Below are 13,258 nucleotides of genomic sequence, written 5' to 3'. Positions count from 1 at the left end.
GAGACCTATACATTCAAATCCTACCCCAACATTAGCTGTGGGAACCTGACATCAGTTTCCTCACCTGTAAAATGATGATAAGACAATTTATATTCTTGTCTAATAGAGTTGCTTGAGAAAAGTGCTTTTCAGATTTCTAAATGCCATAAAAATACCCTTATCACTGTTATCTGGACAGAAGGTCTGAAGGTGCCCTGACATCCTGAATCAGGCAGTTCCAGTTTCCAGCCTCTGTACCTGGCTCACAGGCCCTTGAGCCTTGGCCTTGGGCGTGGGGAATAGAATTTAGAGCAGGTGGTGGGAATCTGTGGCCTCAAGGCCACATGTGGCCTTCTAGGACCTCAAGTACAGCCCCTTTGACTGAATCCAAACTTCACAGAAGAAATAGGGGATTTGTTTGGATTTAAAGTTTGTATTTAGTCAAAAGGCTACACTTGAGGTCCTAAAGGGCCACATGTAGCCTCGGAGTCTGCAGGTTTCCCATCCCTGATGTAGGGGGATCCACAATTATGGTGGTAGCCCTAGGGAAATCCTCCTTCTCCCTCTCCTTTTCATGACAAGATTGTACCACATAGGCAACCATCTCCTTCTAACCCTAACCCTTCCCTGGCAGTCTGTATGTGTCTCCATCCCAACAAGACTCTCCTGCCAAGAAAATGACATTTGGACTGGAAAGGATAGGACAAAAATGGATGATAGTTGAAACCCAAGATAAGTAGGGAGATAATAAGTGTTCGCATAATAAGTCACCAGGCCAAGATGAACAATATCCTAGGTAGTGAAAAAACTGGCAGGTGCAATTACTCTGCACTCACTGTCAGGAATTTTTGAAAGATCATGGAAGACAAAAGCACCACAGGACAAGAGAAGGGCAAATGCTACTCCACCATTGGAAAAAAAAAAAGGAATCTAAGAACCCCAGACTAGGGAGCTTGACTTTCAGTTCTTAGCAAAATTATTAGACAGAAAATTAATAAACATTTTAGAAAGAAATCACTGATCAAAAAGAGCCACTATGGCTTCATTAAGAACCACACATGCCATATCAACTTTATTTCTGTTTTTGACAAGTTTATTTATCTGATTATTATGAGAACTCTACAGACTAACTAGGGGCAGTCAGGTACAGCTATAATCCTGTAATTATCTACAAAATCTACAATTCTATAGATTAAATAGGGGTAATAGTGGATAGAGTGCCCAAGCCCAGCCTCAGGAAGACTTATCTTCCTGAATTCAAATCTGGCCACAGATACTTCCTAGCTGTGTGATCCTGGACAAGTCACTTCACCCTGTTTGCCTCAGTTTCTTCATCTATAAAATAAGCTGGGGAAGAAAATGGCAAATCACTCCAGTATCTTTACCAGGAAAACCCCAAATTCAGATCACAGACATGACAGAAACAACTGAATGATGCCAAATAGATTAAATATATCTAGATTTCAGCAAAGCGTTTAATAAAGCCTCTATAAAGTCGGCTCATCCTGTTGAAAAGACAAAGCGATACGGGCTAGACAATAAAATTGTATAGTTCAATGAATTCAAAACTGTTTTGACCCAAAGAAAACTCACTAATAGTTTAATGTGACACTGAGAGGTAATGGAATGCTCTAGACTGTTGAATATCTTTATCAATAAGTTGGACTAAAGAGTTAATGGCATGCTTATCAGATATGCACAAGAACCAAAGCTACTTTTAACAAGCTAGATGATTAAGTCACCATTTTAAAAGCTCTTGACTAGCTAGAAAACAGTAAAGACTCTGATTAAATGGAATTTAATAAGGATACATCTGAAGTCTTACATTTGAACGCTAGAAATTGGTTTCACTAATGGTACAAAAGATAGAAGACATGGGGCTAGACAGCAGTTTGCCTAAAAAGGCCTGGAGCTTAATAGGATGGCAAGCCCCAGGGATTAACGGCATGATGTGGCAGCACTTTGGAAAGCAGAGCTTTCTTTTTTTTTTTTTTAATTTTTTTTTTTTTTTTTATTTTGTAATGTTTAACAATCACTGCCATACAATTGCGATTTTATCCCTCCCCACCTACTCCCCACTACCCCCCTCCCTCCCCATGACTGCATACAATTCTGTATAGATTCTACATATACTTTCCTATTGAGTATATTTTCACTATAGTCATGCTATGTAGTCAGACTAAGATAAATGAAAGAAATCGTATAACAAATCAGAACATGATACACAAACACATACACATACACAAACATGATCTGCTACAATATGTGAGTGACTTCCATATTTCTCTCTCTGAGTGTGGAAGGCATTTTGCCTTGAGATCCTCCATTGGGATTTTTTTTTTTTTTTTTTGGTAAGAAGTTCTTGTGTTTTTACAAAAATCTAAGTCTACCAGAAAAAACTCTCACACATTGTGGTTGTTGCTGTGCATAAAGTTCTCCTGGTTCTGCTCCTTTCACTCAGCATCAGGTCATATAAGTCCTTCCAGGCCTCTCTGAAGTCTTCTTGTTCATCATTTCTTATGGCACAATAGTACTCCATTACATTCATATACCATAATTTATTCAGCCATTCCCCAATTGATGGACATCCCCTTGACTTCCAGTTTTTGGCAACTACATAGAGTGCTGCTATAAATATTTTTGTACATGTGGGACCCTTTCCCATTTTTATGATCTCTTGGGGATATAGTCCTAGTAGTGATATTGCTGGGTCAAAGGGTATGCACATTTTTGTAGCCCTTTGGGCATAGTTCCAAATTGCTCTCCAGAATGGTTGGACAGAGTTTTCTAATAACTAGGAGGAGATGGGTCCACTCTACTCTGCCCTGGCCAAACAACATTGGAGGGCGGTGTTCATTTTGGGCACCACATTTTAGGAAGGCCTAAGCTAAAGAGGTTTTAAAGAAGAGTAAGCAGGAGAGTGAAGGGATTCAGATTCCTGGCCAGATCAGCTGCAGGAACTGAGGTTATTCAGCCTGTAGAAGAGGGTGAGGAGGAGGCAGGGAAGAGATAGATAGGATGGTCACATGGAAGAGGAATTTAATTGACTCTGTTTGGATGCTGATGGCATAACTAGGAGCATGGGTGTAAGTTACAAAGAGACAGGTTTAGACTTGATTGGGGGAAGGAGGGAATTACTAATTAGATGTAGTTAGAAGCAAAAGAGGCTGCTTCTGGAGTGAGTGAGTTTCTGCCTCTTTGGAAGTGTTCAACCCATGTGTGGATGGCCACTGATCTCAAATGCAGCATACGGGATTCTTTTTTCAGATAGGAGTTGGGCTTGAAGTCCCTTCCAACTCTGAAATTCTGTGAAGCTGTTGAATTGGAAGCAGATCTATTAGACTCCAATCACAGCCATTCAAGTGGAGCAGCACCAGCCAAAGGCAGCAAGTGCAAGCCACCACAATGAAACTCTCAATTTGGGAACATCAGATTGAGGAGAACAAATGATCAACTGTCTGCTTGGTCAAATTTACATCATTCTGGCTTCCTAATCTTGAGCTTCCCTAGCTCCGAAGTTCTGCCTGACAACAGGTCTTTATCCTGTCTTGGTCCCTGGATCTCTGTGTGCCCCTGGCAAGATGATACAAAGCGAGCCTGGCTCTGCATCTGACACTCCATTCCCCAGCTTGGAAACTGACTCTTTGACCTTCCTGGAGAGTAGCCTGATGACCAGGACAGGTCAGCTGTGCCTCAAGTACTACATGACACAAGAGAAAGATGGCAGTCCTTTGTCCCCCCAGACCCTAATATCCTACAGGTCCCACTCACCAGTGCCTCCTGCTGCCTGCTTCGGTATGCCAGGAAGTGGTCCAACACTTCTGCAAAGCTGTCGTTCATCACGTTGTTCCCATTGACTTTCAAAATGCATTGGCCAGCATTCAGTCCCACGGCTGCAGCCTCAGAGCCTACAAGACAGAAGTATGGGTGAGGGGGAGGGCAGGACAGGGCATCCAGGAATCAAAAAAAGACCAAGGGGACCAGCCAGAAGGATGGTAGATCCTAAACAAGGATCATAGGATTTTAAGCTAGAAAGGTGATAATCTAGTTGAAACCTCTCATTTAAAAAAAAAAAAAGATGAAAAAACTATATTCCCAAAACATTTACACAGATTTTAATCCAGGTCTTCTACTTTAAAAATCTGATCAGTCTAGAAATATGGACAATCTTAAAACAGGAGAATTTCTAAAAGAGAAAATGGAACCTGGAAGATAGAAAAGGATCTAGAAGATGGAAAGTCTAGGACAAAGCAGGTCTAGAGGACAAGAGGGGAAGCAGAGGAAAAAGGAAAAGGAACAAGCACTTATTAACTGCCTCCTACGTATGAGGGACTATGCTAAACACTTTACAAATATTTCATCTGATCTTCATAACTCAATGAGGCAAGTGCTACTATTATCCCCATATTACAGTTAAGGAAACTGAGGCAGATAGAAGTTAAGTGACTTGCCAGTTTGTACACAGCTGGCTTCCTGACTATCAGGCCCATTGCTCTATCCACTGCACCACTTAGCTGACTCCAAAGGAGGCAGATGTTTAGGTTAAGGGTGCTTCCTTAAGTCCTTCAAAACCTACCACATCTGATTACAGGATACCAGTACTACCTCCATGGAAGGCTGACCCAGCCTCTCCAGGCCTCTCCCTGGCTCACCTCTCCCCACAGCATGGACATAAGGTGGGGAATCTCCGCGAATCTGGAAGCACAGAGTTTCCGGATGATCAGGAACTTTGATGATTCTGAGAAAAAGCAGAAGGGAAAAAATGGGGCCATTAGCCACAGGAACAAGTCACCCACCCAGCACCTACAGCCAGACCTCAAAGATACTTGTCCTCCTCACAAGCCACTCAACCTGGCCCTAGTTTAAATGTTTCACAATAAAGACCATACTGCCCTTGTCATGTCTTGTGTTATAATTAGTTGTAGATCCAACTTAGCTCAGGATCATCTTCATGTATCCCCCTTAGAAGTAAGTGCATAGTAGATGATCAAGAAATATTCATACGTTTGAACCCCAAATTCATTTTCACTACATTGTGCCCCATAACGAGGAGAAGCAGATCAGAGGGAAGAAAGGGGCTAGAATCAACTAGTTTAACACTCACCCCCCTCCATACACACACACACACACATACACACACACACACTACAGACAAAGAAACTGAGGCACAAGCCAGCGGGATCCTGGAGACAGCTCCTATTAGCTCACAAGCACAAATGGCTACATGGTCAGAAACTCTGCAAATCAGTTGCTAAAACATGGTCATTATGAACAATCAAATTATGTAAACTTAAAATATCTTTAAAATAAAAGTAATAAATATTAAAAACTCATCCCTTTCTAATTACTTTACTACATTTCATCTATGTTATCACAGCCATTTATATCTATGTTGTCTGTACAGTGGAGAGGTTACAAAGTGGTGCACATCTCTTCCCAACTCCCAATTCAACGGTGTCACTTTGGTATCTTGAAATCTGCCCCAGTGGGGGGACTGTCCAGACCAGGGGTGAGCAAACTACTGCCCCAGGGTCAAACAGAAGCAGCTGCCTCTTTCTGTACAGTCCAAGGGCTAAGAATGATTTTTCCATTTTTAAATCCAATAAAATTTTATATTAAAATGTGAAAACCACTCTTAACTCAGCAGTAATTTGCCAGTCCCTGGTCTAGACTTAAGAAAGTGATAGAGAAAAAGTTAATAATGCAGATGAAACTTAAAAGTTGTTCCATTACACTGTGAATACTACAAAAAAACTGGAAATAGTCTTCCAGCATCTGAAATCTATTATCCAATTCACCAAAGGAGTTGACAAAGTTTCAAAAGTTGGCTACAAAGATACAAATAAAAAATAAAAAAATGTGTCAGAATCATCCAGCTATATGGGATTTACAATAGAATACTACACATTCTATTATTTGTAAATTGAATGCTACACATGCTGTGTGTCAATAAAATTTATAACAAATCTACATAATACATAAATACACATTTTTTCTCCAAAGAGCTGGTTGTTAAACATTTACTAGTTCAAAGTCACAAAGAGTAAAAGTGAGAAAGGAGGAAACATCCAGGGAGTGACCCATCTGTTCCTATCCAGCCCAATCTTCTACATACCCTCCACCTCCAATCTGTGACTTAGGAAGACCTTCGGAACAACGACCCTAATGCCCTAGAAGTTTTAGCGTATATCTCTGTGTATATGTGGGTAAGTAGTCAGGTAGCAAAGAAGTTAGATACATAGATAGATAGATAGACAGACAGACAGACAGACAGATAGATAGACAGACAGACAGACAGACAGATGTGTGAAAGAATGCATACATGAATGTGTGTGTGGTTGTGCGTTTGTGTATCTTGCGGAATTTTAAGAAGAAACCATAAGAGATCTTAACCCTCAGATCAACTTCTTCATTTTAAAAATAATGAAACCAAGGCCCAGAGAGGGAAAGTAACTTGCCCCAAATCAATTAACAGCAAAGCTAATAAGACTTCTGACATCCCACCTGGTGCCCTTTTCCATTAGACTGCAATCCTATTTACTGAGGCAGAAAAGTGGAGATAAACAAAAAATGTTTGAGGTTTGGTGGTTTTCTTTTCCGTAACATATTGTCAGGTATTATACTGTCATATTATATGTTTATGCTGTTAGATATTATTTACTATGTGGTGTGTGACATTACATTACATTGTTATATTACATTATAGCATCGTCACCATGACCCTCATTCCCCCAATCCTCTATTTAACCAAGCTCTCAGAAAGTCACCACCTGGCAGCATTACCCAGTAAACTCTGACACTTACTCTTTGGCCTTGCTGGCCACAACAAGGCGCAGGGGCCGACGAGAACAGAATGACTGATTGAGGATGGCCTCCACTTCTGAAAAAGGTCGTAGAAATACAAGGTCCTCGTTGATGGAATAGATCTTCCTTCCTACTTGCAAGCCAGCCATCTACGGAAAACAGACACACTTAGTTATGGAGAGACAGTCCAACTACTATCTGATACTCCTATGGTGCTTTATAATGAAAATAATCATTAGATTTCTATAGTATTTTAAAGATTAGCAAAGTACTTGCTTCATAACAATCCTGTGCCAAAGGTAGGACAAGTATCATTTTCTCCATTTTACAGCTGGAGAAACTGAGGGCCAGAGAGGAGAAGTGACTTTCCCAATTAATCAATAGAGCAAAAATTTGAATGCATGTGAATCTAGGTTTTCTAACTCTATATTCTGTGCTCCTTCCACTACACAAGCCAATGAGGGCAGAAGATCACAGGCTCACAAATTTAGAACATCCAGTCCAAGTCTTTCATTTTACAGGTGAAGAAACTGATGTCAAGGGAGATGAACTGATATGACAAGGTCACAAAACTATTAAGTAGCAGAGCCATAATTTGAGCCCAAGTCTTCTGATTCTAAATTCACTTCTCTCCACTACATTCTGCTAACTTTGATTCTCACAAAAATGCCTTCAGAATTTTCAATATGTAGATAAGTTAACTGACTTTCCCAGAGTCCTGAAGATAAAGTAAAAAATATTAGAGCATCTGATTTAATGTCCAGTGCTCTTTAACGTCTTAAGAAGACTGGCTAGGATGGGAAAGGGGTGAACAGGCTAAGAAGAGTAACAGTGGCTGGTCCCTCCCTGAGAGCAGTTGGTCAAAAGAAGGGACATGCCTGGAATGGTGATAGTCACAGTGACCCACTTCCCCAATATGACCTGCTTCTTTTAAGCAATGTCCCAGGCCTAACTTTCATCCAGAAAGAAACAGAAAGAGTTTCTCAGAAGCCCAGTTCAGCTGATCTGGTTCAGAGCTTGCTCAGAATGCAGGGGAAATTAATCTGGAGAAAGAAAAGATCAAGAAATGGTAGAAGAAAATACTAAGTAAGAAAGCTGGTAATACCACATTGGAAACTTACAATAAAGTGGTCAATACTAAAATAATATGTTACAGATTACTGCTGGGAAAACTGGAAAGCAATCTGGCAGAATTAGGTTTAAACAAGTTCCCATACCATAAGTCATAATAATCTCCATGGATTCATGACACAGATATTAAAGGTAATATCATAATCAGATTGGAAGCAAGGAAGGATAACCTTTTTTACTAATCTGGTCACAGAAAGAGTTCTTAACCACAGAAGGGATAAAATTGACAGGAGATAAAATGGACAATTTTAATGGCATCAAATTAAAAGGAGAGGTAAAATAGTATAGTCTAGAGAGAGCTAGCCTCATAGCTGGGCTCAGGTTCTGCCCCTGATACATGCAGGCTGTGTGACCCTAGGAAAATTGCTTAATGTCGCAGTGCAATAGGCCAGAGATATCAAACAGGTTGCAAATATGGCCTGAACCAGACTAATATGTGGCATACAAAAGTCCATTTCTAATTTGAGTTCCACACCACTGCCTCAGGCAACTCTTTTAAAAGACTCTAATTTGTAGACTATAAGGTGCCAGCCCTATACTGAGAGATCCAGGAGTTCTCTGTATAAAAGAAAAATCACAGGTCCACCAAAAATTGAAATGCTTTTGCACAATCACTACAGTTAAAATTTTCTAATTTTTACAGTTCATTGGGAAGAATTTTTTCAGCAGACTTTGTTGATCAAGTTCTAAAATCCATGACATATAGGGATATGATTCAAATATACAAGAAGAAGAGCCATTCCCTTGTATATATGTAATCAAAGTATATGAACAGGTGGTTTGTCAAAAGAACAAAATATCACCAACCCTATGAACAATGCAATAAGAGAAAAGTAAATTAAAAATTTGAGATTCCATCTATCACACTGGCATAGATTTTTGTTCTCTTGTTTGGAATTGTTGGAGGGAATTACTGATGGGAAGGTAGGAGGACAGGCATACTAATTTCTATGGTCCATTATCACTGAAAACATTTTGGAATTAAACTCAGAATATCACTAAACCACACATACCCTTCAGCCTAGCAACACCACTAAAGAAATAAAGGAAAGAGGGAAAAGAACTCTATGTAAAAGAATCTAAGTGCTTTTTTTTGAAACAAAACTTGGAAACTAAGGAAGTGACCACCAATTAGGGTTGAATGGCTGAAGAAATTGTGTTATGTAAATACAATGGAATATATTGCACCATAAGAAATGAAGAAAGGGGTAGATTTGGAGAAATGCAGCAAGACTTTTATGAACCCAGGAAAAATGAAGTGGGCAGAATCAGGAAAATAGTTTATACAATGACTACAACTTTGTAAGAAAATAACTTTGAAAGACTTGAGAGCTCTGAGCAAGGTAATGGCAAAGCACAATTCTAGAGAACTCTAAGATGAAGCATGCTTCTGAATGAGAGGTACAGACCACTAAGGTAGACATTTTATTTTCTGCCATAGCTAATTTGTGGATATGCTTAGCTTGACTATGCTTATTGGTTACAAGGGAAGATTTTGGGGAGGAGGAAGGGGAAAGGAAACGTGTGGCTGAGAAGAGGGCCTAGTGATAGCAACGCCAAAAAGACTGTCGATGAAACATTTTTCTAAAAAATGTATAGAATGAACAGAAGGAAGTTCTTGGGGAGATACAAACAAGCAGGACCATACAAGCCTTCTGAAAAGCCTTGTACGGCTTTGAGGTTCTGGGATTCAGTGATTCTGTACCTCAGTCACACAGACTTAGCGACTAGCCCAAGGTCTTCATTGCTAAAATTCAAATCTATTTAATTCTTTAAGGTTTACAAATTGCTGTCCTCACAACATTCTTCTGAGGTAAAGAACAAGGGATTGTATACATTATACAGATAAGAAAACTGAAAGCTAAAAGACACAGCCAATCCAGTGGCACCTACAAATCACCCACTGCTCCCCACTCATCATCATATACATGGAAGCAGTAGCAGATTTGATCTGTGTGGTAGAGAGGGCTCTGAATATGGATTTAGGAGACTTGATTTCAAATCTTTTATAGTACTTGCATCCTGTATGTTATGTCTCCTCCTCCATGGAGCTCAGTTTCCTCTGGTTTAAATGAGACTAGAATACCTCCTGAGACTCCTTCTGTCTCTATGATCTTATGATTCAATGAACTAGAACCAGAGGGTCACTAATGAGTCAGGGACAGAGCTGGGACTCCGACCAGCTCTCCTGACAGGGTTCTTTCCATTACTCCATACAGCCTCCCCCTTCCTTTTATGTCATGAGATCACATTGGAAGTTATTTTCCTTGGCTCCCTCCTAAGGCAAGCTAGTTGTCTGCACCCACCCTGGAATATCTCACCTCAGCCAATGAACCTCGCTGGACCGACTTCACCATGATCACCTTGCTCTTTTCTTCTATGTCAAAGCCATAATCATCCTCTTGAGGTAATATCTGGGAAGTCAAAGAAGCAGACAAATTAATGAGGCCACTCACTACCACCACCAGCCCTGACACCATAACACCCAGAAAGCATCTCCCAAGCCCATGAAGACAAAGGATCTAAGAAAAGAAACCAGAGCTGTCACCACCTTGGTCACATCACTTGTATTGAACACATTATACCCTTGCTCAAAAAGCCTTCAGAAATTCTCTATTGCTTCTAGGATAAAATTCAAACTTATTGAAAGTAATTTCCAATCTGATTCCAACCTACTTTTATTACATATTAAATTTTGTACCTTTATTTCATATTTATTTTTATGTCATATTAAAATATGGAGCAATATTGAAAATCCTCTCCAATCTGGCTCCAACCTACTTTTATTTCATAATAATCCATCACTTCCAATGCTCCCTTTCAGTCAATCTGAACTGCTAACTTATTCTAAAACTGTATTTCTGCGGTCCATCCCCCCATAACAGGAATGTACTTCCTCCTCATTAGCTCTGACTTCTGCAATGCTTTCCATAATTTCTCTGTAGTTCTGTACCCCTCTATGTGTGTATAAATATGTGTATATTATGTGTTTACATACATATATGTGTATATGTAACATCTAATCATAATTATATATAAAATTATGATTCTGCTTATTAGAATTCTGGAACGCCTCATTTTGAGGAAAATAAATTAATTGTTAGTGTTTGTTATATACGTACATATAATCATAGCTATATTAATAAATAAGGCCTTTATCCTATATCCCTTTCTGGGGATCTTTGTGTATGGGGAGTTGATTCAACCCCACCCCATGGAATTCTACGCACTTCACCGTAGAAGCCCTCCTGCCCCAACTAAAAAATAAAAAATAAAATAAAATAAAATAAAGGACCTCTGTAAGAAAGTAATCATGTGCCAGGCACCATTCTAAGCACTGGAGATCCAAAGAAAGGCAAAAAATAGCCTGCCCTCAAGGAGCTTACAATCTAAGGAAGAAAACAGTAATATACAAACAAGCTTTCTACAGGAAAAATAGGAAATAATCAACAGAGGGAGGCACTAGAATTAAGAGAGATTAGGAAAGGCTTCCTGTACAAGGTAGGATTTTAGTTCTCTAAGGCCATTAATTCCTAAGTGAGACAGTAACCCAAGGTCATTCTCCTGGCACTTCCCAGATAATTGGTATGCATCCTTTAAGTGTCCATTGTCCCTAATTTTTGGTTTTTACTCAGAAAATCTATCAAAGTCTACCTTTTGTTGCCCAATGATAACCTTAAAGAGATAAGGCAGGTATCAAGGGTCAGTAGATGCCTCAGAATATCCCTCATTAGTCAACTTAGAGTAAATCAAGAGAAATTCCACTTTCTTAACCTCATTCTCCTCAACCAATTACTGTGTTCAAAGATCCCTCTGTCTACACTGATGAGCAGAGACCACAGATAACACATGGCTCTCCAACAATTACCATACAAGAATCTCTGAAAAGGACAGAGCAATTCTAACACACATCAGACACGGCTGGGACTTTTCTTACTCAAAAAGAAAAAGTTAGAAATGCTGGAGAGGATGTGGGAGAGTTGGAACACTAATTCATTGTTGGTGGAGCTGTGAGCGCATCCAACCATTCTGGAGAGCAATTTGGAACTATGCCCAAAGGGCTACAAAAATGTGCATACCCTTTGACCCAGCAATATCGCTACTAGGACAATATCCCCAAGAGATCATAAAAATGGGAAAGGGTCCCACATGTACAAAAATATTTATAGCAGCACTCTATGTAGTTGCCAAAAACTGGAAGTCAAGGGAATGTCCATCAATTGGGGAATGGCTGAATAAATTATGGTATATGAATGTAATGGAGTACTATTGTGCCATAAGAAATGATGAACAAGAAGACTTCAGAGAGGCCTGGAAGGACTTATATGACCTGATGCTGAGTGAAAGGAGCAGAACCAGGAGAACTTTATGCACAGCAACAACCACAGTGTGTGAGAGTTTTTTCTGGTAGACTTAGATTTTTGTAATAACACAAGAACTTCTGAAAAAAAAAAAAAATCCCAATGGTGGACCTCAAGGCAAAATGCTTTCCACACTCAGAGAGAGAAATATGGAAGTCACTCACATAATGTAGCAGATCATGTTTGTGTATGTGTATCTGTTTGTGTATCATGTTCTGATTTGTTATACGGATTCTTTCATTTATCTTAGTCTGACTACATAGCATGACTATAGTGAAAATACACTCAATAGGAAAGTATATGTAGAATCTATACAGAATTGTATGCAGTCGTGGGGAGGGAGGGAGGTAGTGGGGGGTGGGTGGGGAGGGATAAAATCGCAATTGTATGGCAGTGATTGTTAAACATTAAAAGAATAAAAAAATTAATAAAAAAAAAAAAAAGTTAGGAAGTCATCCCTGGAACTGTGTCACCACTGTTATCTGAAGACATGTCACACCAACATCCCAATCTAAAAGCAGATTCAGAAACCCAAGGTATCCTAGTCCCATCTCCAGGCAGCAGAAAAGAATAGTTGAATTAAAATATCCTTTTAGTAAATGTCCTTTGGCAACCAACTTGTGCACAGGTTTGATTTTCCCCTGCGTAGTGTGGACACTTGGGTGCTCATAATCACTTATTTGTAGGGTCATTTCTCACCAAATGAGATAAAATGGGCAAAAAAACTGATTAAGTCTCTTTGTCAAATCCAAAGAGCCCTCATTCCAACTGCAGAATGTATGGCCTCTCAGAATCCTTATCCTCCCTCTACGTGATGCTTGGATGTTACCTGCTACATGAATATGAAGCCTTTCCTAATCCCTGCAGATGTGAAGGCCTTCTCCCTTTCAAAGTTACTCTGTATGTACTTATCTGTATATATGTAATAACCTTCCCCCACCACATTACAATGGAAGTTCTCTGAGGGTAAGGTCTATCTATTT

At 39.6% G+C, this 13,258-nt stretch overlaps 1 protein-coding gene across 2 annotated transcripts in view; it reads right to left on the bottom strand.

The window, feature by feature from the left end:
- Window positions 1-13,258, bottom strand: part of PREX1 (phosphatidylinositol-3,4,5-trisphosphate dependent Rac exchange factor 1) — a 227,343-nt gene that overhangs the window by 38,503 nt on the left and 175,582 nt on the right. For both annotated transcript variants that reach the window (XM_072633625.1, XM_072633626.1), the window contains exons 17-20: window positions 10,236-10,328; window positions 6,784-6,932; window positions 4,632-4,717; window positions 3,751-3,887 (exon numbers count right to left, since the gene is read on the bottom strand). In XM_072633625.1, coding sequence (XP_072489726.1) covers window positions 3,751-3,887; window positions 4,632-4,717; window positions 6,784-6,932; window positions 10,236-10,328 — 465 coding nt within the window. The remainder of the gene's footprint in view (window positions 1-3,750; window positions 3,888-4,631; window positions 4,718-6,783; window positions 6,933-10,235; window positions 10,329-13,258) is intronic.

Source organism: Notamacropus eugenii, chromosome 1 (genome assembly GCF_028372415.1).
Source record: "Notamacropus eugenii isolate mMacEug1 chromosome 1, mMacEug1.pri_v2, whole genome shotgun sequence".
NCBI lineage: Eukaryota > Metazoa > Chordata > Mammalia > Diprotodontia > Macropodidae > Notamacropus > Notamacropus eugenii.
The sequence above is the reverse complement of the archived record's forward strand: the minus strand, read 5'-3'. Positions and strand labels throughout refer to the sequence as shown.